Source organism: Hyaena hyaena, unplaced genomic scaffold (genome assembly GCF_003009895.1).
Source record: "Hyaena hyaena isolate Hyena2069 unplaced genomic scaffold, ASM300989v1 scaffold_1186, whole genome shotgun sequence".
Taxonomy (NCBI): Eukaryota; Metazoa; Chordata; class Mammalia; order Carnivora; family Hyaenidae; genus Hyaena; species Hyaena hyaena.
In genome coordinates, this window is record NW_024081820.1 from 312,682 (window position 1) to 340,680 (window position 27,999).

A 27,999-nucleotide genomic window follows, 5' to 3' on the forward strand; every position below is an offset into this window, starting at 1 on the left:
CGACAACGTCGGCCATCACCAAACAAGGCGCTCAGGCCCGCAGTCTCCCGTCTGCGCACGCTCCGCTAGCCCCCCCTACTCGCACTCTCGGCGGCCGCTCCCGCTTCCGCTCGAGCCGCCGCCTCTGTGGGCGCCCCCGCCAGCCAATCGCGGGGCGCGGACGCAGCTGGCCCCGCCCGGCGGATCAGCTGAGGGATCCGCGATGTCTGTTGACAGCGGCGGCGGCGGCGCGGCCGGTTCCGGGTTCGGCGCCCGTTGGGGGGTAAGCAGACGGCGCGGGGCTGCGGCGGGCCGGCGGGCGGGCCGCGTCCGCGGCCGGAGGCGGCGGGCGTCCGGCCCGCAGCGGCGGCGGCGTGGCGGGGGCGCCGAGGTCGGGAGGGCCGCGGGGCGGAGCGGCGGGCCGCAGCCCCTGCGTTCGCGGTCCGAGAGCCTCACCCGCGCTTCCGGGTCTCGTCAGATGTGAATCCGATGGAGCAGCCCGGGGAAGGCCCGCAGCCGCCGCAGCAGCAGCCGTGGGGGAGGCTCCTCCGCTTGGGCGCCGGCGAGGGCGAGCCGCACGTGCTCCTGAGGAAGCCGGAGTGGACCATCGGGCGGAGGAGAGGTGCGGGCCGGGGGCGGGGGGCCGGGGCCGGGGCCGGGGGCCGGGCGAGGCTGGTCCCCGGAGCGGTGGGAGGCCCCTGGGCGGGGCCCTCTCTGCTTTCCAGTTTTTCCTGCAAGTGCTGTCGTTTATTCACTTATCGGTCTGCCCGGCCACTTCTCAGTGCTTCCTGCAGATGATTTAATTCTCGTTACAACTTTATGAAGTAGGTGCATTAACTTAATCTACCCCGAGTATTAGAATGCAGTCTTCTCACGTTCATTACTACGGGAAACATCGCCTCTGACCTCCATGGGATGAAATTAAAGTCAGTAACAGAACACTGGAAAATTCAGTGTGGAGATTAAACAACACACGTCAACAACCAGTGGGCCCAAGGATAAATCACAAGGGAAATTAGAGAATACCTTGAGATGAATGCAAATGAAAGTATAATCTGCCATCACTTTGGGGGTGCAGCTGAAGTAGTGCTCAGGGAAGTTTATAGCCCGTAGACAGCTACGTTAGAAACATCGAAAGTCCCAGCTTAGAGAAGAGCGCTGCTCAAATATTCTTTGAATGAGCCTGGGAAGCTTGGGACCCAACAAAGGCAGGCACGTAGGTGAGGAGGTGTGGTCCCTCTGCACGCTTAATTGCCTCTAAACTCCTACGTGGCCGTCTGGCAATTTGACCTCCCTGGTAGCTTTCCTACAGGGAAAGAAGTGCACTGACTGATCCAGTCAACAAAAAAATGTATTTTGTCTGAAAATTAAAAAGTCATCACTCTGATTTTATGAATTTTTAATTTAAAAATTTTAAGTTCCAATGTAATTGGCATAGGGTGTTTAGTTTCAGGTGTACAATATAGTGATCCAAGGATCCTGTACCTTATTCAGTGCTCATCACCGGAAGTGGGCTCCTCCATCCCCGTCACCTAGTTCCCCCACCGCCCCCCGCCGGCCCACTGGTGACCAGCAGTGGTTGAATCCATTTTTTTGTTTCTGATTTTATATTTTAAAAAAGAATGTGAAGGTTTGTTGAAAAGCAATTTTTTTTAATAGGTTAACTATACTGGAATTAAGCAAAAAAAGGCCAAGTACTATGTTAAAAAAATAAGATGAAGATAAAAGAATAAAATAAAAGCAATTATGTTTTGGTTTTATTTTACCCCTTACGATGTACCTGCTCCTGGTTTTGGTTTTGTGGTCGTTAATGGGTTGTTTGTTTTGTAGTCTTCAATCCCAATGTGAAGTTAGGTTGTTTTTGTTGTTTTACAGTTTTGAATGTATTTACATGTTCTTGGAAAGTTTTGAAAAATGCATTAATTGCCTTTAACTGATGTATTAGGAAGTTTGGTGAACAACAGAAGCCCCGCGTTTTCAAGCTGACAGCACCACATAACTTGGTCTGGGCGAAGGACTTTGTACCACTTTGTACCTCCTTCCTAGAGTCCCTGAAGGATAATTGAGATCAAAAGTGGGAAATGCTTAAAAGGAGCCTGGCTTAGAGTTAGCAGATGTTAGCCATTGTTATTATAACACAGTAACGGATGTCATTTTACATGTTAATACAAAGAGCAAAAAGAGGTTGCTGAATTAATCCTAATAAGAAGTCCTTTTGGTGAATGTATTAGCCTTTCTGGCAAAATAGAAGTTGCCGTGTTAGCCTGCTCAGGCTGCTATAACAAAACACCACAGACCTGGAAGCTTAAGCACAGAAATTTATTTTTCATAGTTGTTAAGTCTGAGAAGTGCAAGATTAAGGTGCTAGTCAATTTGTTTCTTGGTGAGAGTGTTTGTCCTGGATTTCAGGTCTTGCTCATCCTCACAGGCTAGACAAAGCTTTGGTATCTCTTCCTTTTCCTCCTGTTTTTTTTTTTTTTTTAATGTTTTATTTCTGAGAGAGAGCGAGAGAGAGCAGGGGAGGGTCAGAGAGAGAGGGAGAGCCAGAATCAGAAACAGGCTCCAGGCTCTGAGCTGGCTGTCAACACAGAGCCGGACACAGGGCTCGAACCCATGAACTGTGAGATCATGACCTGAGCCGAAGTCAGATGCTTAACTGACTGAGCCACCCAGGCGCCCCCCTTTTCCTCCTCTTATAAGGGTATTAGCCCTAATGATTTCATTTAACCTTTATTGCCTCCTTACAGGCCCTGTCTTTACAGTCATATTGGGTTTCAGGCCTTTAACATAGGAATTTTGGGGAGACACATTCTGTAAGAGTTGGAGAACATGGTTATACTTATTTTAAAACAGTAACATGCCTTCTATATGTAAGGCATTGTTCCAAGGAAAAAGGGGAGCTGAGTTGACACATGTGGGAAGGGAGATGGAAGACCTCCCCATCCCACAGAGCTTCCCATTCTCTGGGAGTGGCAGCAGTGTGCACCAGCTATGTGACAGATTTAACCAACTGAATGACAGACACATAGGGCAGATGCCAAGAATAGAACTAAGCACGGAGTATCTTGGATCTGAATTAGAATGCTTGTGTTCTGGTGTGGAGAAGCTTGTTAAAATCCCATTCCAGTGACACGGTGGGCTGGTCCTGGGTCTGGGGCTGCAAAGAAACTGTCCCACATTTTGTGCTTAGTGCATTGGGAAGATCCTGAAAACAGGGGAAATTTACCTCGGATAAATGTAGCAAAGCACTTCCCATAATGTATTATGTGCAAATAAGATTTCTAGTACTTGAGGTTTAGGGAGGTATAATTAACATATGGTAAAATTCCTCCCTTATAGGTGTTCAGTGAGTGTTGAGAAATGGAATCACCACTGCAGTCAGATGCAGAACATTTCCAACTCCCCAGAAAGTTCCCTGGTGGTCCCTTGGATCAGCCCCCTCCTCTCACCCTGAGCTCTGGCAGCCATCTATCTAATTTCTACCCCTATCATTCTGCCTTTCAAATATGTCATCTAAGCGGAATCACACAATATTCCGCCATAGTCTGTGTATGGTTTCTTTCCTTTGACCTAATCCTTTTGAAATTCATTTTAGGCTGTTGTGTGTTTCAGTAATTTGTTTCTCTTTGCTGCTGTGTAGTAGTCTGCTGTTTGGGTGTACCGCAGTTTGTTTTTTAATTCACTACCAGTTGATGGACACTTGTATTGCTTCCCATTTTTGGTTTTTAAAAAGTAAAGCTATAAACCTTAGTAGCTATAGTGTAAATGTCTTATAGGCAAATTCCTGATTATATAATAAGAAGCTCCTGCAAACTTTTATTCCTCTGGTTTAAGGAGAGAACAAAGTATTTAAGGATTTCCCCCTTGCACTTAATGAGGATATAATGTAGAGGCATGCCCCTACTGTTTTAAACTTTCTCAAGCATGTTCATGTGTCTGTAATTGCTCAATAATATTTTCTGGTCATTGCTTCAATTTTCTGGTGATTTATGAAATCGTAGATTACACAGAAAAGAAGTTAAGGACTGAGTTAAGATGCCAAAGAATTACTCAACTAAGCCTCTTAATTTCTTTAAACTTCTGCTTTTATCAGTGTAGCTGCATATATGTGCATGTTGTAAAATTGTCACCAAGAACCCAGAGATGTTGATGGGGGTATCCTCTAGGTAATGGGGAGTCAGAAAGGTTCAAGACATTGTCCCTGTCTCTTTATTTTGGATTAATACATAAATGCTTTTTATTTTTATTTTTTTATTTAAAACAATTTTTGTTTTAAATGTTTTATTTATTTCTAGGAGAGAGAGAGAGACAGCGTGAGCAGGGGAGAGTCAGAGAGAGAGGGAGTCACAGACCGAAACAGGCTCCAGGCTCTGAGCTGGCAGTCAGCACAGAGCCCGACGCGGGGCTCAAACCCACGAACCGCGAGATCATGACCTAAACGAAAGTCGGACGCTCAACCGACTAAGCCACCCAGGCGCCCCTTAAAACAATTTTTTTAATGTTTATTTGTTTTTGAAAAAGAGAGAGCACAAGGAGGGGAGGTGCAGCGAGAGAGGGAGACAGAATCTGAAGCAGGCCTCGCTCTGAGCTGTCAGCACTGAACCCCACAAGGGGCTCTAACCCACGAACCGTGAGATCATGACCGGAGCTGAAGTGGGATGCTCGACCGACTGAGCCACCCAGGCGCCCCCATAAATGCTTTTTAAAAAATTGCTTCCTATCTTGCTTGATTCGGTGTTGTCTCCTACCGTGCACACACCATGAAGCCTGATTTTCAACCATGTGCTTTGATTGCGCAAAGGGCACTTTTGTGCACAGACCCCACAGTCACATCCAATGTGTCCCTCTCTCTCTCTTAGGTTGTGACCTTTCATTCCCTGGCAATAAACTAGTCTCTGGAGATCACTGTAAAATTACCGTGGATGAAAAATCTGGTCAGGTGTCGCTGGAAGATACCAGGTAATGTCTTTCTGGTCTTGAAGCCAGTGGCTACAGAGAAGAGACAATGGTTTTGTTTCTTCTCTGTAACACAGAAGTTTCCTAGGCTTTGGGTTATTAGGAAATATATTTTCTGGTTTCCAGTAATTTATTCATGTCTATGATGCTTCTTGGATATATTCAAATTAAAGCAAAAATATCTCTGAAAAAAACTTAGAAGGCAGTGATAACCTCTCAAGTTGCAAACTATTCAAATTAGACTTCTTTTCTCCAAATTAAAAAAAAATTTTTTTAATTGCTATACAACATAAAGAGAAGGTAAAAGTGAAAAGCTTTGCCAAATTCCACTCACCCACTAGAAATACATGTGTTTATTTTGTATTAAAGAGGTTTTACTATGTATATTGTATCCATTTTTTCACTTGTATTTATGGTGTGGTTATATTTGCCACATCTAGATTTATCTTATTTATTATTATATAATTTATCTGTCAGTTCCTTTATTGATGGAGATTTATTATTTTAATTTTTTCTTATTATAAATGACACTGCGATTCTTCTCTTCCAAAATGCTTTGCATTCATGTCTGATTATTTTTTGGGGATAAATTCATAGGAAGAAATGCTGTGTCAGAATGTGCCTATTTTAAACCTGGTACAAGTAGCAGATGGCCTTTCATCAGTACATTGAGAATATGCCTTTTTCAACCAGATGAATTTTTATTTCTCTAAAGGTTAAGTGCTATGAGATTGTTTGATAACTATAATGTTAGGGATGGAAGACTAGGAATTAGTTTTATGAGGAGGAACTGATGCTCCTTTTCCTCCTCTAGTGCATAGCAGATTAAGTTCCTCATCTCAGCCCAGTGCATCACCGGCTCTAGAATTGTCCTGACTTTGCAGTGCTGGCCTTATGACCATATTGGCTTCTTGTGGCTCTTGAACAAATTACCACATACTTAGTGGCTTCAAATCACACAAAGCTATGATGTTCTAGCGCCGAAGGTGCAAAGTCTAATTGGATTAGCCAAATCAAGGTGGCAGCAGGGCTGGCTTCTTCTAGAGACTCTAGGGGAGAATCTGTTCCCTGCCTTTTCCAGCTTCTAGAGGTGCCTGCCTTCCCTGGCCGAGGTGCCTGCAGAGGAGAAGGTGTCCTGGGCAGCAGCAACTGCAGGTGCAAGGGCCCTGTGTGCCGGGTGCGTGGTGAGTGGGAAGGCGGGGAAGTTAGACCGAGCAGGAACGCCCAGGGATCCATACTAGGGAGTCTGGACTTAAGTCCTAGAGCAGTGACAGGTAATCGGGGATTTCAGCAGAATAGTAAAGTCAGGCTCCTGTGGTTAGAAAGAGCACGAGAATGGAGTGAGGAGGGGCCCGGCAGCACAGGCCCCGGGTGGCTGTGGCGGCATCTCCAGTGTTTGTCCGTGAAGTGTCACTGGAACACGGCCACAGTCTCTTGACTGCATCCTGTGTCTGGCTGCTTTCATGTGTCAGCAGCAGAGCCCAGTAGTTGGGACAGAGACCGTGTGACCAGACAGCCTGAACTGCTTACTTTCTGGCACTTTCCAGAACACCAAAGGAGTGGAAGTCTGCTCAGATGTAAAAGTAAAGCCTCTTCAGCACTGGAGGCCTTAGGAGTGAAGCCATACAGTTAAGGCATGGGTGGTTCGAATGCCTGAAGCTGGGCCAGTTTGCTTAATTGCTGACTTCTGTTCTTGTATACTGTTCATCCACTCGTGATTTTCTGTTGGGTCTCAGCTTGGGTATCTCCTCAGGGAAGCACTTCCAGTCCCGTCTGACTTAGGCTACTGCCTGTGCCCTCTGCAGCCCCTGCCTCTTCCACTTGGCAGTGTGGTCCCTGATGGACTGGAGTGGCCTCCCAACTGAGGGAACACACCATCCTCCAGTCTAGAGCCTCGCATTTAATTGCTTCTGCTCAGAACCTGTCTCTTAGGTGTGTTGGTGCCCGTCTGAGGAATGAGCTGCCTACTTGGAGGGAGGGGTAGATGAGTACACAGCGCTAAGTGCAGAACGGGGGGGGAGCTGGAAATCGGAGCTGCTGGTAGAAGTCCCGGGGTCCACTGGAAGCAGACAGAGGGTGATGTGCTATCGGACAAGCAGAAATGTTGAAACACAGACTAGTCTGTCAGTAAGGGGGCAGTAGGCAAGCTTTCTCTCGAGAGAATTGTAGGGTGGCACTTGCATATATGACTCGTTAAATATTTACATCATTTTTAGGAGTATTTTATTATTTTCAAAGCAAAAATGTTGAACTTCTTTTTAAAAAAATTTTTTTAATGCTTTTTACTTATTTCTGAGAGAGAGAGAGACACAGCGTGAGCAGGGGAGGGTTGGAGAGAGAGGGAGACACAGAATCTGAAGGAGGCTCCAGGCTCTGAGCTAGCTGTCAGCACAGAGCCCAATGTGGGGCTCGAACCCACGAACCGTGAGGTCATGACCTGAGCTGAAGTCAGGCGCTTAACTGACTGAGCTACCCAGGAGCCCCTGAACTTCTTTCTAAGTGGTGGTAGAAAATTTTAACTCCCAAGTTATTCTAGTAGGATAAATTGCATTTTTGTTGTCTCTGCAGCACCAATGGAACAGTAATTAACAAGCTGAAGGTTGTTAAGAAGCAGACTTGGCCTTTGCAAACTGGGGATGTCATCTACTTGGTGTACAGGAAGAATGAGCCAGAATACAGTAAGAGAGGGGATGTGCAGGGTGGGCTCAGGTGGTATATGGTGGGGAAGTCTGGCCACACCTGGGAAGCAGAATCAGAAAAGTGAGTCCGCTGAAGTAGGTATTTACCTTTAGACTGTTAGTGTTAGCTACGTTTTCTTTGTTCTTTATGGCGATTCTTTTTTTTTTTTCTTTTAAGGTTTATTTATTTTTGGGAGAGAGAGAGCGCACGCACAAGCAGGGGAGGGCACAGAGAGATGGAAACACAGAATCTGAAGTAGGCTCCAGGCTCTGCGCTGTCAGCACGAAGCCCGACGTGGGCTTGAACCCACGAACTATGAGATCATGAGCTGAGCCAAAGTCAGATGCCCAACTGACTGAGCCACTCAGGTGCCCCCTTTATGTAGATTCTTGGTATGAGTCCTATCTGTTGAAGAGTGGGAGTGTTGACCTTGAATTGTGAGCCCCAGTCATTCTTCACAAATACCACAATGCTCATGAGTCCCACATCTCAGAGTGGCAAGCAGAAGTGAACAGGGCATGGGCTATGTTACATAGCAGAAGAAACCCGAGTTGTGGGGAGAAAGACTTAGAATAAGGGGCTGGAGGCCACTTGTGGCTCTGCTTTCAGAGACCTTCCAGGAGACAACAGAGGTCTGACGATTCTATTCAGGCTTTTCCAGAACTGAGCATGTGCGTTTGTGGAAGAACAATACAGGACAAGGAGAGTTGGGAGAGGTTTTGAAGGTTACCCACAAACTGGCGGGAGGAGGCAGATATTCCCAGGTTGTCTCTTGCGTTGTCAAGGCCAGCCCCTGGCCACGTGGCAGGGTCTTGTGTTGTCTTCTTCTGGTGATTTGAAATGACAAAGTACAGATTCATCATCTACTCATCGTTTTGCCTTTCTTGTGTCTGCCTCCTGGCTCAGGACGTTTTTTCCCAGAGGCTTATTTATTTTAAAGTTGGTGAAGATGCTTTGGTTCACTTATTTTGAAATTCCTTAAACTGGTTAATGTTGTGAGTAGCTGGTAAGTCAACATAGTCATCAAGGATAAAGGGACCAAAGTGACAGAAAGGAGAAGAAGGAAGGAGCCCCTGCGGGTGTGTGAGGACACTGTTGTGATCCGCTTGGTTTCCTTTCAGACGTGGCATACCTCTATGAGTCTCTGAATGAAAAGCAAGGCATCGCACAAGACCCCTTTGGTGAGTGAGGCTGTAACACAGGAGTGGGTGCGTAGTGAGGGCATAGTGAGTTTCTAGCAAAGCCTTTTCATCTGCTGGACTGCTCCTCCTGAGCCCTGACTCGATGCGCTTTCTGCTCCTGTTGTGCTCACAGAAGCTAATAAAGAGAATGTGTTCCACGTGACCAAAGATACCTCAGGTGCAGGGCAAGGTGACGATCCCCAGGTCCTGCCGTCCTCGCCCACCACTCAGGCGTGCTTCGAGGAACCACAGCCATCGACGTCGACATCAGACCTCTTCCCCACGGCCTCTACCTCTTCCATGGAGCCCACCTCTGTAGGGCCAGCGCCTCCCTTCAGCCCTGGTAAGATGGGAGTCTCGGGGTGATAGCTGCGTTGCTTTTTGGTCACTAGTTCTAACCTGTGTCATCACAGAAACACATAAACAGAGGTGGCATCGGGCATCAGGCTCTCGGTAGTAGGATTTCTGTAGGAGTAAATATTGTCTTATTCCCTCCCCAGGAGAAATGCTGAAGGGCGAAGACTATAGTACCCTGGTATTTTTTATAATTTTATTGGGAAAGAATTCATATGCCATAAAAATTCCCTAGGTGAAGTGTATACTTCAGCAGCTTTTACTATATTCGTACTGTTGTGTAATTCCAGAACATTTCATCACCCAAAAGGAGACCCCCATACAGTCACTGCCCTCCCTTGGCAACCATTGATCTGCCTTCTGTCTCTGAATTTGCCTGTTCTGGACAGTTCATAGATTGAAATCACGGGGCACCTGGGGGCCTCAGTTGGTCAAGTGCCCGACTTCGGCTCAGGTCATAATCACGCCATCTGTGAGTTTGAGCCCCATATCAGGCTCTGTGCTGACAGCTCAGAGCCTGGAGCCTCCTTCAGGTTCTGTGTCTCCCTCTCTCTACCCCTCCCCTATTTGCGCTCTGTCTGTATCTCTCAAAAATGAATAAACATTAGAAAAACTTTTTTTTTTTTTTTAATAAGAATTGGAATCATGTACTCCGTGGCCTTTCGTGTCTGCTGCTTTCACTGAGCATCATGTTTTCAAGACTTATCCAGAATAACATATAATTTAAGTTTTTTTTATGTTTCTTTACGTTGATAGAGTGAGAGAGCACGAGTAGGGGAGTGGCAGAGAGAGGGAAACAGTACCAAACAGGTTCTACACTATCAGTGCAGAGCTCGAAGCCATGAACTGTGAGATCATGACCTGAGTCCTAATCCAGAGTCGGACACTCAAGCAACTAAACCACCCTGGTGCCCCTTGACACTTTTAGAGATACAAAATAATGAATGTGAACGAGTCTGTGTAATATTAACACTAACGCGTATTATAAAATGATTAAAAACAATTGACACTGGCTGCAGAAAAGACATGCAGATAAATAAAGTATAACAATCCAAGAATTTAGCACATAATGAATGTGGCAGTTCAAAGCCATGAGGAAAACTGGGTTGTTTAATGAACAGAAGTGATTAACTTTTGAAAGAAAATAAAGCTAGATTTGTACCTCATCCATTACAACAGACTACTTGAAGATGGATTTGAATTCAAACTACAATAATATCTGAAGAAAACAAAGGTGATTACTCATAATTTGGGGAAGGTTTTCTTTATACATGATACAAAGGCAAAAACCACCATTTAAAAAAAACAATAGAGGCGCCTGGGTGTTTCAGTAGGTTAAGGGTCCGACTTCAGCTCAGGTCATGATCTCTGTGGGTTTGAGCTGCTAGTATGGACCCTGCTTCTCTCTCTCTCTCTGCCCTTCCCCTGCTCTTCTCTCAAAAATAAACAAACATGGGGTGCCTGGGTGGCTTAATCGGTTAAGGGTCCGACTTCAGGTCAGGTCATGATCTCTCAGTTTGTGGGTTCGAGCCCCATATCAGGCTCCATGCTGCCCGGATGGAGCCTGATCCTCTGTCCCCTCTCTCTCTGCCCCTCCCCGACTCTCTCAAAAATAAATATTAAAATAATAATTTCAAAAATTTTTAATAAAAAGTCAGTAAATTTAACCATTAAAATTTAGGGCCACATGGGTGGCTCAGTCTGTTAAGTGTCCAACTTTGGTTGGGGTTATGATTTCACAGTTTGTGGTTTCAAGCCCCACGTCAGGCTCTGTGCTGACAGCTCAGAGCCTGGAGCCTGCTTCAAATTCTGTGTTTCCATCTCTCTCTGCCCCTCCCCTGCTCGCACTTTGATTTTCTCTCAAAAATAAACAAATATTAAAAAAGTTAAAAATAAATAAATATTAAAAAAATTAAAACAAAAACAAATTCTCTCTCCCCCCTTCATTTTGCCCCTCCCCTACTTGTGCATGCTCTCTCTCCAAAACAAAACAAAACAAGATTTAAAAAGTAGAACTACCATTTGGTCCAATAATCTTACTTCTGGATATACATTCAGAGGCAGTGAAATCATGGTCTCAAAGAGATGTCTGCACCTCATGTTCATTGCAGCCTATTCACAAAGGCCAAAGACTCAAAAACAACCTAAGAATCCCTCGATGGATGGATGAAGAAAATGTGACTTGTGTGTGTACACATAGAATTGTTGATTCCACCATGAAAGGATAGTGCATTTATATATTGTGCAATTAAGAAAATAGAAGCATAAACAAAATCTTGCTGTACGCCAATCAGATGGAAAGCTTAGCCCCTACTGTGAAAAGCTGGGGGAATTTTTCTATCTGCACGCTTCTGTGTATCCATACTCGAATAACCAGCCGGCTAACTATGAGATTTGGTGCCAGGTGCTTTTATAAGTTTTAGGTTAATCCTCACCATTGGTCTGTTGGAGAGTCCCATCATCATAATCTTCGTTCTGGAAGGGGAAGCTTGACTGAGCATCGAAGGCCCTTAAGACCGTGGTGGGAGTGAGAACCAGAGCAGCACCCATCCAGGAAGCCCCCTCTTCTTCCCTTGCTGCACAAACTGATTTGCTCCCCAAACAATTCTAACTTTTTTCTTTTGGCTGCTGTGGGGCAGTTTCTTCCATTTTCAAAATAACAACACTTACCACTTAAGTATTGAAGATCGTGTGTGTACTGTAGTTTGGTATTATGCACTGGGCCTTTTTTAAGATAAAGATTATTAGGAAATTTCCTTACCTTTCTATCAGGCTCGTTCAAATTCATGACTCCTTGGGAAACAGTTCACACACAGCATCCCTGTCTGGCCTTCATCTCCTTATAGTCTGAAGCCTGCTGCGTCCCTGTTCTGAGAGGCCTCTCTGTGTGTCCTGTGCCAGCGGAGTGTACAGCGCAGTGAGCGTCACAGGATCGCCAGCACGTGTGTTGGCCCTGTGTAGACTGAACGTTCCACAGCTGGTCCCAGTCAGACACCTCTGCATTTCTTTCCCAGTGAATGTGCCGCTTGCCCCAGCTGCACTGAGTGCGATAGTGGGCACGTATGCACTTCAGAGATGGGAGCTGAGCGTTTCTGTGTGTACATTATTGAGAACATGGCATCTTGGTATACCTAGACCTGGTTTGAACCTGTGATCCTTTACCTGCCGTACCCTTTCCTTCCAAGGCTGCACGAATCAGAACCTTTCTTGTTGGGGCGCCTGTGTAGCACAGTCAGTTACGCAACTCTTCAGTTCAGCTCAGATCGTGATCCCAGGGTTGTGGGATCAAGCTCCGTGTTGGGCTCTGTGTTGAGCTGAGCTTGGAGCTTGCTTGAGATTCTTTCTCTCTCCCTCTGCCCCTCTCCCCTGCTGACGTGCTCGTTCTCTCTCTCTCACACAGATTAAAAAACAAACGAACCTCTCGTTTGTCCTTCTTACAGGCTTCAGAGATGCAGGCATCTCTCCAAAAGAATGTGGTCCATCTGTGGCAGATGCTGAAACCGCCACCTTGCCCTTGGTTCTCCCAGAGAAAGAAGGAGCGCCCTTCTCTCAGCCAGGGTCCTGGGACCAAGAGGGTTCGGAGCCCGTCACGAAGAGAATGAAAGCAGGTCAGAGCCTCATGATTTTGTGTATCTCTGGCCCTGGAGTAGTTTTGAGCCTCTCCTGACAGGACCTCTTCCTCTGCACTTGCAGATGCCTCAGCATGTTCAGAATGGAAATCTGAGCCTTTTTCTCTGTAGACAGCATCGGGGTTGAACCATACTTACTATGGGGTTATGCTCACGGTCTGGAAGCAGTGCATTCTGAATTGCAATTCTGTCCTGATACGGCCATCAGTTTTTGTTTTTGTTTTCATCAGTTTTTAAGAATATGTTGTCTTTCAGTCATAGTTTTAACCTTCTTTTTAAAGGTGATTTATAGAGGGCCATGTGGGCAGCTCAGTCAGTTAAGTGTCCAACTTTGGCTTAGGTCATGATCTCACAGTTGGTGGGTTCGAGCCCCATGTTGGGCTCCCTGCTGGCAGCACAGAGCCCACTTTGGATCCGCTGTCTCCCCCCCCCGCCCCCCGCTTGTGCGTGCGTGCTTTCTCTCAAAATAAATAACGATTTGGAAAAAAAAGGTAACTTAGAGAAAAATGTACTCTTAAAAAGCCAATGTTAAAAAGATTGCAAAAGATACTTGGGAACATGTAATGGGACAGTGGCTGTGTTGTAGGCCGGAGAGCAGCCTGCGGTTGGAGCAGTGAGGCGGGGAGGGCGGCTCTGGAAGGGGTGTGGACCCCAGGGGAAGAGTCTAGAATATTGGATGTGTTGAGTGGAAAATTGAATTGACTGGCTTGAGGAGGGTGTGGAAAGAATCAGCAACAGTACATAAAAAAGTAAGTATAAAAATGAGGCCATTTTTTTACTCCAGCAAAAATGAAAAATTGTTGAAGGAAGAAAACTTAATTTTGGGGTACTCTTTGGCTCAGCAGTGGATATTTACCTGAGCATAATAACATAAATACGACATACCAGACCAACAATTGTGTTATGATAATATAGTGAATGGGGCCCAGGGAGCAGAATCCTTCTCTGCCTTAATAGATATCAGGAGGTGATGTGTAAAATCACTCAGCCTCGACATGGCATTACAGTTCAGAAACCTGGAGGTCCATGTGAGGAGAAACACCCAAAAACATGAAAGTAGTTTCCTCAGAGGAGGGAGATTGAAGGTGAGGACAGGCCAGGGCAGAGGGCTGCTACCCTCTTAATATTTGGCTTTGTAAATTATGGGGAAGTATTTCTTTCGTTAAAAATAAAAATTATTCTATGAGCACTATAGAACACCAGCAGAAGAAAAGGAAAAAAAATATTGAAAGCTCTTCAATCAGAGAGTCTTTATTTTTCAGTATATACACAAGTCATGTTTTTTTTTTAAACGAAAACAGTGATTATACACAAATATTGTGTGACAAGTGATCTTTATTTTTTAGCCGTGTATCCAGAATGCCTCTTTTTATATCATTGTTCTTTTAAAAGAAAACTTAAGGGGCGCCTGGGTGGCTTAGTCGGTTAAGCGTCCGACTTTCGCTTAGGTCATGATCTCACGGTTCGTGGGTTCGAGCCCCGCGTCGGGCTCTGTGCTGACTGCCAGCTCAGAGCCTGGAGCCTATTTCAGTCTGTGACTCCCTCTCTCTCTGACCCTCCCCTGCTCACGCTGTCTCTCTCTCTCTCTCTCCTAGAAATAAATAAAACATTAAAAAAAAAATTTAAAAAAAAATAAAAATAAAAATAAAAGAAAACTTAAATGTGTTGGAACTTGAGGCTTATTTTAGGCCTTCTTTTTTTTTTTTTTTTTAAATGTTTTATTTATTTCTAGGAGAGAGAGAGAGAGAGAGCGTGAGCAGGGGAGGGTCAGAGAGAGAGGGAGTCACAGACTGAAACAGGCTCCAGGCTCTGAGCTGGCAGTCAGCACAGAGCCCGACGCGGGGCTCGAACCCACGAACTGCGAGATCATGACCCGAGCGAAAGTCGGACGCTTAACCAACTATGCCACCCGGGCGCCCCTAGGCCTTCTTAAAAAGGCCCTTTAAAATACAAACACCAGGGGCGCCTCGGTGGCTCAGTCAGTTAAGCATCCAGCTTCGGCTCAGGTCATGATCTCATCGCTTGTCAGTTCAAGTCCTGTTTTGAGCTCCACACTCTCAGGACAGAGGCTGCTTGAGACTCTCCCTCTCTTTCTGCCCCTCCCTCAGTCACACGCTGTGTCTCAAAATAAAGTTGAAAATATAAGTGATAAATACAAACAGCGGTGAGGGCTGTATCTTCTTCTGTCCACAGGTTAAGGTGTTCATTAAACAAAAAGGCCAAGTGTCTCTTTCTTCCTTGGTTGATGGTGGGAATGTGCCCCTTTCTCACAGAGGAGGAGGCTGAGCTGAGCCTGCAGTTGCTGGTTGCAGACCAGTGTGGAGGCCCCCACACCGCCCTTGGGGGTGTCAGACCCGAGGCCGTGAAGCCAGACAAAATGGAGGAGACGCTCACATGCATCATCTGCCAGGACCTGCTGCACGACTGCGTGAGGTATGCCCGCTGCCGGGGCGGGGCCCTGCGGGAGCGATGCAGGCTTGGGGGGAGCCGGGAACCTGGTCCTGCTAACTGTGGCTGTAGAAGAGCCTGCGAGGGGAGGTGACGGCAGCCTGGGTCCACATGGTAACGTCAGACCCAAGAGGCCAGGTGCACCTCTGACGCAGAACAGGAGAGCTGTGCTGAGCTTTAAGGGGGTGTTGTCAGCAGAAGGAATGCCCCCAAATGACCCAGGAGTGGCTTAGGGAGAGCCCTCTCCTGGCTTTTCTCTGGGGTCTTAAGAGTGAGAGCCTGAGTCTCCACTTACATGCAGGCTTTTCTGGTGTTTGGTGTCCTGGTTCCTGACACTCCTGGAGTCACAACCTGCTTTACTGTTCCTCCCAGAGCACAGATGGTCACTTCCAGTTTCTTTTAATTAACAAGGACTGAGTTAAAGTAGTTCAGGGTGAAAGCTGTTCTTGCATGGGAACTGTTTCTCACATGGCTTGTGGAAAGCAGGTGACATTCCCAGTCTATTGGCAGAGCATGCAGACCCTGCCACAGTGAGCACTGTGTGCAGGGCGGGTTTTGCCCCACCCTGCCCGGAGAAGCATGGGTTCTAGGCTCTGCTGGGGCAAGTGAGCTTGGTGGGTGGGTAATTTGTAACTGCCCCACAGCCTGAGTGAGGCCATGTCCTCCTCTGGGAAAGAGGCGGTGTGAACTGGGGTCCCTGCGTCTGGGAACATGTGCCCTGGCGTCTGGGGGCCTGGCTGTGGCGTGGCAGACAGACGCTCCACCTGCCAGTGCTCTGCGGGGGCATCTGAAGCCCTGTGCTTGTGCCCTCAGCCTGCAGCCGTGCATGCACACCTTCTGTGCCGCCTGCTACTCGGGCTGGATGGAGCGCTCCGCCTTCTGCCCCACCTGCCGCTGCCCGGTGGAGAGGATCTGTAAAAACCACATCCTGAACAACCTGGTGGAGGCGTACCTTCTCCAGCACCCAGGCAAGTGGGGAATTCACCCAGCTCCTGGAGACGTCGGGGTGTCTCTCTGGAGGTCCCTTGGTCAACAGAGCCGTGTCCTTCAAATTCCAGACAAGAGCCGCAGCGAGGAAGATGTGCGGAGCATGGCTGCCAGGAACAAGATCACACAAGACATGCTGCAGCCCAAAGTCAGAAGGTCTTTCTCTGACGAGGAGGGCAGTTCCGAGGACTTGCTGGAGCTGTCAGATGTGGACAGCGAGTCCTCGGACGTTAGGTGAGTTCATGCCTGGCTCTGGGCGGCGCGTGGGGCTGGGGCCCGGGTCTGCACTGAGCACCCCGGCTCGTGAGCGGTCTGCCTTCTGAGGTGTGACGTCAGCTAGGGACTGCCCGCCTCGGGCGTGGTGAGGGTGGGGTGGGCGCCGGCTGAGTACGGCCGCTCAGCCAGGGGGCGGGGGGGCGTATTTGCCACTCGCCTTTTCCAGCACCCTCTTCCCTTCTCAGGTGTACCTGCGACGCTTATTCTCTTCTGTTGTTGTCTCTCTCCTTACTTCCCATGTTAGTGAGATGTAATGGCTGGACAGCCTGTGTAAGCTTAGGGTACATGGGGCAATGGATGGACTGACGCCTGTTAGGAAATGACTACCGTAACCCATCGCTTGTTATCTACTGACACTTCCTCAGGTGCCTTGATGTACTAGCTACGATGGGTTTGGGATTTAAAGTGTTCTTCGTCCCTCGTGAGCACACTGCCCCCAGCTCAGCTGGTGACCAGAGTCCTACAGTGTTGAGCTGCACTATCATCATTTGTCAGGATATTATTGCGGAAGAGCCTCAGTCACCTGGCTAAGAGGATGGGATTCCGGCAGACCTGATTTTATTTGCTGTAGGATGCTGCTGTTTGAGGACTCAGAAGACCACAATCTGAGTTTTGGGTGGAGGTCGTGACATTTGGAAAGACAAAAATCAAACATTTGAATTTATTATCTTTTGTTTCTTTTTCTAAAATTTAGGACATAACGGTGAAGCAGAAAGTAATAAAAAATCACTATAGTGTGACCATTTTATCCTGTATCCTTCTGGCAACTCCTATATGTAGTCTTTTGTATTTCCTTTATTAACAAAGTAAAAAACGATATGCTTAAAAATGCATCTCTGTGCTGTTTCCCGCACTCTGACTGGAGAGGCCGTGCTGGGGAACGGACCCCAGCTCTGGGCACACGGCCAGCCAGCTCACAGAGGTGCCTCAGCTCAGAGAGCCTGGCCGGGAAGGCACTTTGCTGGACCTGGCATCTGTATCATCATACGCCTGTCACAGGGGCCCTAGTGATGGCCTCTGGGGTTTGTGGAGGAATGTCAGGAAACCCCGCTGACAGTCGGCGTGGCCCGACATGAGGGTCATCTCGTTCTGAAATGAGGTCGAGTGTCTTCTCACCGGTTGTTTTCTAGTTACGTCTTCCCCATTCTTCCCTCGCTGGCTCCTACCGTTGGCGGCAGGCACAGGAAGGCGTTCTCTGAGAGGAGGGGAGAGTCTATGTATATTTTTCCTGTGGGTTCTTTTTTGGTTAACTGTCTGCAGTTTTTGGAAAGCTCAGCTGAAGTGCACAGAGCTAGGTGGTGCAGGGCTTGTCCTGGCCGGCCAGGAATCCCCTGGAGGACAGCAGCATTCAACCGTGGCACATTTTGTTCCGATTTCAATGTGGTTTCTTAGGGGTCCAGGGTGACGGGCCTGAATGCGTCTCTGGGCGGAGTTCACAGCTTGCCCAGCATCAAACCTGTGAGGGTGGGTCCTGCCCACTGTGGGGACTGAGAGTCCACGCTCTGAGGAATGCTGTGCCCGAAGCCGGGTTGGGCAAAACGTGTGTCCGAACCCTAGGAGCCACTGAGGGGTGAGGGTCTCTGGAAACCTTATGGCAGAGGGGAGCCAGCAGGTAGCAAGGAATGGAGCCCTCCCTGTCCCAGCACGAGCACTGACCGGGTGCCCAGCAGGGATGTGCCATCTCTCCCCGTCACACACACTGGGCGGCAGCAGATGCAGAGCTGAGGCGTGAAGGAGGGCTGAGGGCTGAGGGCCTCCAGGCTTGGGATCTGGATCTCCTCTGGTCATTGGGGCTGAGGGCCTTGGCACCACCCACAACGTGCGCAAAGCAGGGCTCACTGCTTCTCCGCACTCCAGGTGCCCGTGTGCTTTCCTTGCAGCCAGCCGTACATCGTGTGCAGACAGTGCCCTGAGTACCGGAGGCAGGCGGGCCAGCCCCTCCCCTGCCCAGGTCCTGGCAGTGAGCCAGGGGCAGCCCAGGCTCCTGGGGACGCACCATCCACGTCCACCAGCGTCACGACAGGTGAGACACCATGCCTTCCAAACCGCCGTGGTTCCTTCCAGCTACTCCCTGTCTTCCGCCCCACTCTGGTCGCTGCCTCCCTTGCCGCACCGCCTCTCCTACCTTGTTGCTGCTCGTATTCTGTTGTGGGTTAAGAAACCAGAGAGTTAAGTTGTTCTCTTGTGGATCTCCGCTTCTGGGACCTCCCCGGGGATCAGTCGTGATTCTAACACGTGGAACCCCCAGTCTGCTGCTTTGGGCTCTGGCATCCCCAGGGCTGCTTGCTAAAGCTGAAATGACTCTCCTACTTGGGCCCCTCAATGAGACCTTGGCTTCTTCTCGGCCCCAGGCTGTGGTTGTTGTCAAAGCCACCCTGAGCTCCGCCCACTGGCGGGTTCTCGGGTGCCATCGAGAAAGGGAAAGAGAACATGTGAGATCCATGTTTTTGGCCCTGGCCATTCTTTGGTAGGGCCTGGTTTTCTTAGCTGATGTGGGCCTGAGCCTGTCATAAGGCCACTGACTCAGGATTGTGACCCAGAGCCGCGTCGAGGCCATCCACCATGACGTTCTCTCCATGGGTTCTGCAGCCTCCCCCGTGGACAGAGATATGGGCAGTGTGGTGCCTGGTCACCTCCCGACTCTGCCACTCCACAGGCGCGGTGTCCTTTTCAGACAGGAAGTCCCCGGTGGGATGTGCCTGTAGCAGATGAACGTGCATAGATGGAGCTTCTGTGTGGTCACTGAGGGTTCGAGGCTGGGCTGTGTAGACACCACTCTGCAGGGAGTGGTGGGGTCAGCCAGTCATGCCCATCAGGCCTGTCACTTGTTTATTTGGAAGAGACATAATAGAGTTCTAAATATAGAACTTGGTCTGTTACCTTACGGTGTGTGCTGTATGGCCCAAGGAAACGGTAGAAAATCTTCAAGTGATCTTTGAAATCTTGCTGTAACTGTTGAACTGAAATACCACTTTTGTTTGTTTTTCATTCTATTTAAAATGTGGACTACTGTTTGGCCGTTAGGAAAACAAGTGTGAGTTCTCCCTGGGTTTTCCTGTGGATGTGTCTCCGTGTGTCCCTTCCAGCCACTCCCCTAGACGTGTGTCTAATCTGCTCTTTCCACCTGTGTCCCGATGTGTGCGGCCTGAACGTCCTGTCTGTTCCGCAGCCCAGGATTACGTGTGCGCCCTGCAAGGCAGCCATGCCATATGCACCTGCTGCTTCCAGCCCATGCCCGACCGGAGGGCAGAACGTGAGCAGGACCCCCGCATCGCCCCCCAGCAGTGTGAGTAAGGGCGCGCGCGGACGCTGGCCGCCTAAGTGGCGTCTCCACCGCAGAGCCTCTTCTGTGTGTGCTTCTAGGCTCAGGTCGCAGAGTGTTGCCGACTATACCCAGTGTGCTGTGAAGATGGGGGTCTGTTGCCTCATCTGCATACTCAGTTGCGTGTACAACCATATCGAATGACCATCTTTTCCTGGCAGTTGATGGCCCACCCCTTCATGCACCGGGTGTCCGTGTGTGGGTGGCCCTCCTCCTGGAGTCTGCATCTGACCTTTGTAGCCACATCAGGATCAGCATATTCCCATAATGTGTCACTTGTAAATGTGACAGGTGGAATACGGTGCTTTAATTTCCAGTTCTGGGATCGCTGTTAAAATGGACTTTGCCATTTATTTAATGGTTATGTGAATTTACTTCTCACTGAAATGGCCTGACTGGTGGTCGTGCTGTGTCCACAGGTGCTGTTTGCCTGCAGCCTTTCTGCCACCTGTACTGGGGCTGCGCCCGGGCTGGCTGCCTTGGCTGCCTGGCCCCATTCTGTGGTAATGCCGGCTCTTCAGCTCTCTGCATGTTCTCTTGCTGCATTTGGGGGGAGGGGTAGCGTGGCATGACTTAAGGGAGGCCACCATTGGTGGCCACAGATTACCTATCTTCTTCTCACATGTTTGACATTTATTTTTTTAAATGTTTATTTAATTACTTAGTGTGCATACAAGAGTGAGGAAAGAGCAGAGAGAGGAAGGGAGAAAGAGAATCCCAGCCAGGCCCCACCCCACAGGGCAGAGCCCAGCATGGGGTGAGATCTCAGGAACCGTGAGATCATGGCCTGAGTTGATATGAAGAGTCGGACGCCCAACCAGCTGAGCCACCCAGGCACCCCTTATGTTTGCCATTTAGGAGGGTCCCTCTGTGCTAGCTCAGAAGCAGGCAGTAAATAACAACACTACAGGCTACTGAGCTCAGTCAGGAGGGCTTCCTTATGTGCAAGGAACACCGCCAACAGAAACGCCCTGTCTGGCTGTGGCGTTCAGACTCCACAGCGCCAGACCAGGTGCACCACCGTCCATTTCAGGAAGGAATGGACCTCATGTCATTTTACTTGTTCTGTTTCTAACACTGTATTTTATCATGGAACTTCTTATTCTTCCTGGACTCTGTAAGGAAGGAAATTTGCTTATTTTAGTTGTTCGTGAATGATATTTTCATAGAATATAAGATGGTGTCTTTGCTTCCTTCTGTTTGGCAGAGCTGGACCTGGGTGACAGGTGTCTGGACGGGGTTCTGAGCAACAATCACTATGAGTCAGACGTCCTGAAGGTAATGGATTTCACGTACAGGTGCGGGTGGGGCTCAGGCCCAGCAGAGGCCCCCAGGAGGCTTTTAGCTCTCCCCATGGCTCTGACCAGCCCTGCTGCTGAGTGTACCACGTTGGTGTTTTCCTGTGTGTCCTCGTCTTCTAAGAAATAGTTCTTTCCTGCACACCCATCATGCCATGAGTGCACACGTGTCGGCTCCAGTGCCTGTGTGCTCCACGCAGTTTCGGGGTCTGGGTGGGGGCTGGGCCGGCCCTCTGCTAGAACTTGGGCCTCTCTCTGGCTTCCTCCTCTCTGACATTGTCCTTCCCGTGTCTTAGGAAGCTGACATGGCTCTTAGAATTGGAGTGTTTGATGTGCACGCCATTCTCTTGGCCGGAGTGGTGCCTGTATCCCGCGTATGCAGTGTTGCACACGCAGGACTTGTGTGGCAGGCCCCTTGGCCCCGCTCACTCTGGTTAGATGTCCACGTGCTGCTCTCTTGTAGGTCCGCACAAAAGAGCCGAGAGCAAAAGGTAGATCCAAAACCTCAGCTTCCTTTCCGTGTGGTCAGGGGTCTGCTGCTGCACTAGGGCAGCCTCGGCCAAGATTGGGTATTCCCTCCCCCCCACCCCCGCTCCTGTGCTCGGAGTGTCTGCAGAACTTTGGATAGAATGTGGTAACTCGTGCGTTCAGAGTTCAGAAGCTAGCCTTCCTTCTGAGGCTCCGACAAAGCATCTCGGCCGAGAGCCCTTGCAGACTAGCTTGTGAGTGTGTCGCCGGGTCCCGGGCATCCTGGTCCTCCTGTGTTGCGGTTCTGGAAGCCCTCGCAACGGCCCGCTGCACAGCCCTGCCGTGTTTAGCCTGCCTGTGCTGTGGCCTCACCCACCTGCTAGGGCCTTTTATGAAATGTTCACTTTATTGTCATTTTAGCGTTTTGTTTTCTGAGCTAGTATTTCTAAGAATGCCCTTCTTTCTCATCCCAGAATTACCTGGCAACCAGGGGTTTGACGTGGAAAAACATGTTGACTGAAAGCCTCATGGCTCTGCAGAGGGGGGTGTTTCTGCTGTCAGGTAAGCGCGTCGCCCCTGCCTTCCCCTCGCTGGTGTGGCGGTGTGTTTGCAGTGGTCGCTGCCGCCTCTGGGGAGGAGAGTTCCAGGCCGCCTTCCTGTGTGCACACCCTCCCCCTCCACCCACCCTGGGGGGGGCGGGCAGACAGGCACCAGCACTTCAGGATTTGAGCCCATGTGACATATTCTAGCATCTTTTCTGCCCGGTTGGAGGGAGGGACACAACTGAAGAGACTGTGACCCCGCGTCTTGGCATCGATCAGATTCTGGAGCCAGTGGTTCTCAAGCCTTCAGGGTCCTTGTGGGACTTTCACTTGCTGTGCTGGTGACTCGGTGCCGGCTTGGCCCGTCTCCCAGGGCTGCCCAGGACGTTGTGACATGTGGTTTTTGTCACTCAGGGAGGGTGCAGAAGAATCAGCAAATGACTTTCCTTTCTAAGACATACATTATGGAAGGCTTCAGAAGCTGCCGGGAATCCTCCTCAGCAGACGCGTTCTCACAAATGTCTCAGGGGTTCTGTGCCGCCACAGCCCTCAGGGCGCCCGGTCTGTCACCTGGGCCTGAGCTCCATTAGCTTCTTAGTGACTGCTGCACGCGTGGCCCAGAAAGACATGTGAGTGATGGGAAACACAGCGCATAAAGAGAAAATCATGGGGGATCCCACCCTCTGAGGACCCAGTGGTCACACCACACGGCCTGTGCACCCGCCACACGTGGACACGGTTGTGGTCCTCACAAATGAAACCCTACCACATGTGCTGTTCACTCAGCAGTATTCCTTGGACCCTTTTTATGTCAAGTTCTTTACCTCGATTATTTTTCAAGTTTATTTATTTATTTATTTTTTAATATTTTTAAATTTATTTTTAGGAGAGAGAGAGACAGACAGACAGACACAGCGTGAACAGGGGAGGGTCAGAGAGAGAGGGAGATACAGAATCCGAAACAGGCTCCAGGCTCTGAGCTAGCTATCAGCACAGAGCCGGACGCGGGGCTCGAACCCATGAACCGTGAGATCATGACCTAAGCGAAAGTCGGACGCTTAACCGACTAAGCCACCCAGGCGCCCCTCAAGTTTATGTATTTTGAGACAGTGCAAGTGGGGAAGGGACAGAGAGAGAACAAGAATCCCAACTCGGGGCTTGAGGTCACGAAACCATGAGATCATGGCCTGAGCCGAAATCGAGAGTTGGACGCTCAGGCACCCCTACCTTGATTTTTATTGTATAGTATTCTAGTATCATCGTTTGTTTAACCAGATCATTACTATAGGATATTTAGGTGGTTCTCCCCTTTCCGCTATCTGAATAAGCACTGCGGCTGCAGAGCATACAAGATGATAGGTTAGGAAAATCGTTCCATCAGGATAAATAAGTAAATTGTTAGACAGTGGTATGAACAGTTGAGACTTTGCCATATTTGCTGTCCCTCCCTCCCCCCGAAGAACGTGCCTCAGCATCTTCCTGAGCCCTTCTGCCCTGAGTTTACCCGTAAATAGAGACAAGGCAACTGGGATGTATCATTGGTTTATCTGCCTGTGTTTGACTCTTAGGAGAATTGAAGATCTTTTTGTTTTATGGTTCGTTGGCTTGTCTGTGACCTTGGCCCATACTTATATTAGTCTATTTGGATTTGAGGGTACGGGTTGGTAGGATATCTTTGTCATTTAAAGGTGTCACATATTGTTGCTTATGTGGCAAATGTGCTTTTCCACTATTTTATTAAGATCTCACCTTTGTTGGGGCGCCTGGGTGGTTTAGTCGGTTAAGCATCCGACTTTCGCTTAGGTCATGATCTCGCGGTTCGTGGGTTCGAGCCCCGCGTCGGGCTCTGTGCTGACTGCCAGCTCAGAGCCTGGACCCTGCTTCAGATTCTGTGTCTCCCTCTCTCTCTGACCCTCCCCTGCTCGCGCTGTCTCTCTCTCCTAGAAATAAATTAAAAAAAACGTTTAAAAAAAAAAAAAAAAGGATCTCACCTTTGTTATATGTGTTTCCATTGTGGTGTTTAAGTTGTCAGTAGTCAGATTTATAGGTCCATTCTTGTGACGTAATAGCTCAAGAGAAAAATAATACTCATTCCTCTTAGTACTTTTTAAAATTTTTATTTCTATTATGATTTTTTAAAAATGCTCTATTTTTTAAGCTTATTTATTTACTTAGAGAGAGAGAGCACGCGCGCGCGAGCTTGTGTGCTTGAGTGGAGGGTGGGGAGGGCTGGAGAGCAGGGAGAGAGAGACTCCCAAGCAGGCTCCATGCTGCCAGCAGAGTCCCATGTGGGGCTTGAATTCACCAACTGTAAAATCATGACTTGAGCCAAAGTCCAAAGTTGGACGCTTAACTGAATCCACTGCTACTTTTTTGGATTTTTAAAGTGTTTGAATTTTTTACCCAAGTGGAATTACTTTGCTGTGAGGAAATCAGTTGGTATCGAGATTGGTTTTGTTCTTGTTTTCTGAGAGTCTGGCCCATTGTCTCTACCCCATTTATGGGTCGGCGCACTGGTTACCCACTGGTTTGCAGGAGGCCACAGCTGTTCTGCTGCTCTGGAAACATGATGCAGCCTGATGGCTGCCATGCCCACATGAGGCTGTGTCCTTCCAGATTACAGAATCACAGGGAACACTGTACTCTGTTACTGCTGTGGCCTGAGAAGCTTCCGAGAGCTGACCTACCAATATCGGCAGAACATTCCTGCTTCCGAGTTGCCAGGTAAGAAGTCCCTCACCCCCCGACTCAGTTCTGTCTAGTCTAGATGGGCTTCTGCGTTCTCAGTGGGTATCAGCAGGGACAAGACAGGGAAGATGGGCTGCCTGACAGCCATGCTTATTCCCAGGCCATCCTCGACCCCGAGTTAGCTCAGGTTCTGGGCCTGTTGGCCGTGACACACGTTTCTAAAACAAGATTCACAAAAACAACCTATAGACCATTGTAGAAGTCTTATTTCCTAAGTTGGGCTTTCAATTAAACTGTTTTTTCCCCTTGGAATCTTAGAACAAGCAAGGAAACTAGTTATAAAGTGTGACAGAATGCTACAACTGTAGTTTTTTCTCTTTGGGTCTTTACTTAAATTGGCTTAGCTGTGTTTGTGATCGGCTGTGTATTACACACACATGACTTTTTCTCTCCCCAGTGGCTGTAACATCCCGTCCTGACTGCTATTGGGGCCGCAACTGCCGCACTCAGGTGAAGGCCCACCACGCGATGTGAGTGAGACGCGCCAGACAACCAGGGCCGGGGAGGGCGCCAGAGTGGCCTCCTGCAGAAAGGCAGACCCCCGTTTTCCTACCAGGAAGGCGATTTTATTTCTTTTAAGTGTTTTGGCCAAGTTGATACCTCAGCTTTTAGAGATCTTCATGAACTAGTTAACTATTTACTTGTAAATATAGTCATTTAGTTCTGTTTGTATAAAGTCCTAGTGTTATTGTTTCAAAACTCTGCTCTTCTGTTCTCATTTCATGAAGCGTTTGCATGCAGACGTTACCTCTGTGTCTGCAGAATGAACACACCTGTTGTTCCCACTGACACCTTGGAGGATTAGTGCTTTGTGACTCCGTGGCCGTGGTCACTGAGAACTTCCGGCCTGTGTACATGCCGCTGCCCCGAGTCTGCGTTTGGTGCCGTGAGCACAGGTCTGTGTTGGCTCTAACTCGGCGGCTGTCACTGGGCACTGTCCTACTTCCAGTGACATCTGCATTGCCACACGGGCTCATCTGCAGATGTGAGTTTATCTGCACTTTCAAACCATAGGTGAGGTGTCGTGTAAATCAACCTCATGGATTGATGCTTCTTGAGGCTACTGTGATGCCCAGTCACTTGTGGTTCACATCAAAGTTACTGACAGTGTGCCCATCATGCAGGAGATAAGGCCCCAAGTGAAGGCTCCCTGGAGGACTGATTCTGTGGAATAAACACCTTGCTTTCTATTTGAGCATAGATAGTGTCTCGGAAACCATTTCCTTATAGGGAAAGAGATTTTACTAGTAACTAGCCAGTCTTTCTTAATAAAGACACAGATAAGGATAGGAAGGGCACATGGGTCTTCCTCTGGGCATCCCCTGCTCATCACAAAGAAGGAGGTGGTGGCACTGGCACCCAGTGGGTGAGTCTGTTGGTCCTGCCCTGCACGGTGGCCCATGGTGCCTGGGGTATTTTGAACTGGCACAGCTTTGAGTCTCTTCTCTAAGAAAATTACCTAAAATGTGTGACTTATTTTAAATTTTTTATAGTTTATTTATTTTTGAGACAGAACATGAGCGGGGGAGGGGCAGAGAGAGAGGGAGACACAGAATCTGAAACAGGCTCCAGGCTCTGAGCTGTCAGCACAGAGCCCAATGTGGGGCTCGAACCCACAAACCGCGAGATCATGACCTGAGCCGAAGTCAGATGCTCAACCGACTGAGCCACCCAGGTGCCCCCGAAAATGTGTGACTTAAAAAAGTAAAAAAATTGAATGTTTGGCTTTAAAATTTAAGAAGGAAAAGAAAGCTGCCATAGGGCTTCATGCCTTTGGTGGGATTAGGCCATGCCACTGTGAGCTACCCCGTGTGCGCGATCAGTTTCTCATCAAGCTCCTCCGGCATGTGATCCCCAAATTCACTTATTGGAATGCTTCTTGATGCCGGCTTGTATAATTTGACTTTTTTCTTCTTGCAGGAAATTCAATCATATCTGTGAACAGACAAGGTTCAAGAACTGAGCATGTAGGAGGCACCAAGGTGGCGTGGGGGTAGTGGAATTCAGCGACCGTGTGTTCAGGAAATACCGGATACGAACATTTTAAGGGCATTTTACAGTCCCCCAGGGAGTGCTGGGGGTCTCTACATCCGGCACTGTAGTGTGGCTTTTTCTTTTGTGGCGCGAGACCCACCCTCCCCACAGTGGCCTGAGAGGCCTGGGGTGGCACGAACAGCCCCTCCTCTGGCCTTGGGGCCACCAGAGCGCCATCAGCCAGAAGAACTGCTATCAGCCGCCCCCTCGCGCTCAGACGATGACGTTCAGGTTTGCTCTTCGGACCTTTCCCAAAACTGTGGCTAGGACAGACGTCTCTCTTCAAGGAAGCTCTCATGGGAGAAAAAAGAAAGTCTGTCAGAACGGTCCTGTCATTGAAGGGAAAGCGGGCAAAGGGCTTACAGCCTGTGGGCACAGCGAAGGCCCTGCGCGGGGAGAGCCACGGCTCCTAGGCGCTTGTATTTATGAGAGGTTTGGTGCTGATCTTCTAGCAAGATTTATCACAGACTGTAGCACAAGTAATATAATATATAATTTGCAAATTGACTAAAATTGGGATAGTAGGGGATTTGAAGGAATAAACGTGTTTCTGTTTATTACAAAAAGGAAAAAATCAGACGTCCGGAACCGCTAACCCTAGACCCCCAGTGTTAGGCGCGTGGCCCGGTCCCAGAAGGGGGTAAGGTGGGTCGTTCCCACCCTCAGCCTGCTGTGGAGCAGAGCCCTGGTGCCCGCTTCTCTCTCCATGGGCACAGCCGCAGGCCCTGCTGAGCTGCCCCGTGGTCTTTGTTCCCTGCTGGGCTAGCTCGGCCCCGGGGTGCCCCGGCCCTCCTGGGGCGGCCCCTGCCCTGAGAGTGCCGGGGACCTTGTGGGCGAGACCTCGTCTCCTTCGTTGGGTTTGCCATGTCATCTGGAATGATACTTGAAATTTTGTTCTTTGTTAAAAAAAAGTTTTTTATCGTTTGTTGAAATCATTTGTTATTTTTGTTTGCAAAATTGTAACTTTTTGCTTCTTCTCAGGAATAGGATTTTCAACTGTTGTCTTGCTCTTGATACAGACTCTGAGAAGCAGCGCTGTTTGTGGAAAAGGCCTCCTTCCGTATTCTAATAAACAAGCCGTGTCTGTTTCTCTCCCTA

At 48.8% G+C, this 27,999-nt stretch overlaps 1 protein-coding gene across 1 annotated transcript; it reads left to right on the forward strand.

Annotated features, from left to right (window-relative positions):
* The first annotated feature begins 157 nt into the window (after positions 1 to 157).
* Positions 158 to 27,999, forward strand: CHFR (checkpoint with forkhead and ring finger domains). Its single transcript, XM_039222768.1, has 18 exons — positions 158 to 262; positions 458 to 601; positions 4,839 to 4,938; positions 7,504 to 7,613; positions 8,736 to 8,795; positions 8,929 to 9,138; positions 12,590 to 12,757; positions 15,052 to 15,211; positions 16,040 to 16,194; positions 16,285 to 16,447; positions 18,370 to 18,512; positions 19,659 to 19,775; positions 20,231 to 20,314; positions 21,019 to 21,089; positions 22,051 to 22,138; positions 24,736 to 24,843; positions 25,265 to 25,337; positions 26,788 to 27,999. Exons 2-18 carry the CDS (start codon positions 469 to 471, stop codon positions 26,828 to 26,830), a joined length of 1,986 nt encoding a protein of 661 aa, XP_039078699.1. The 5' UTR covers positions 158 to 262; positions 458 to 468; the 3' UTR covers positions 26,831 to 27,999.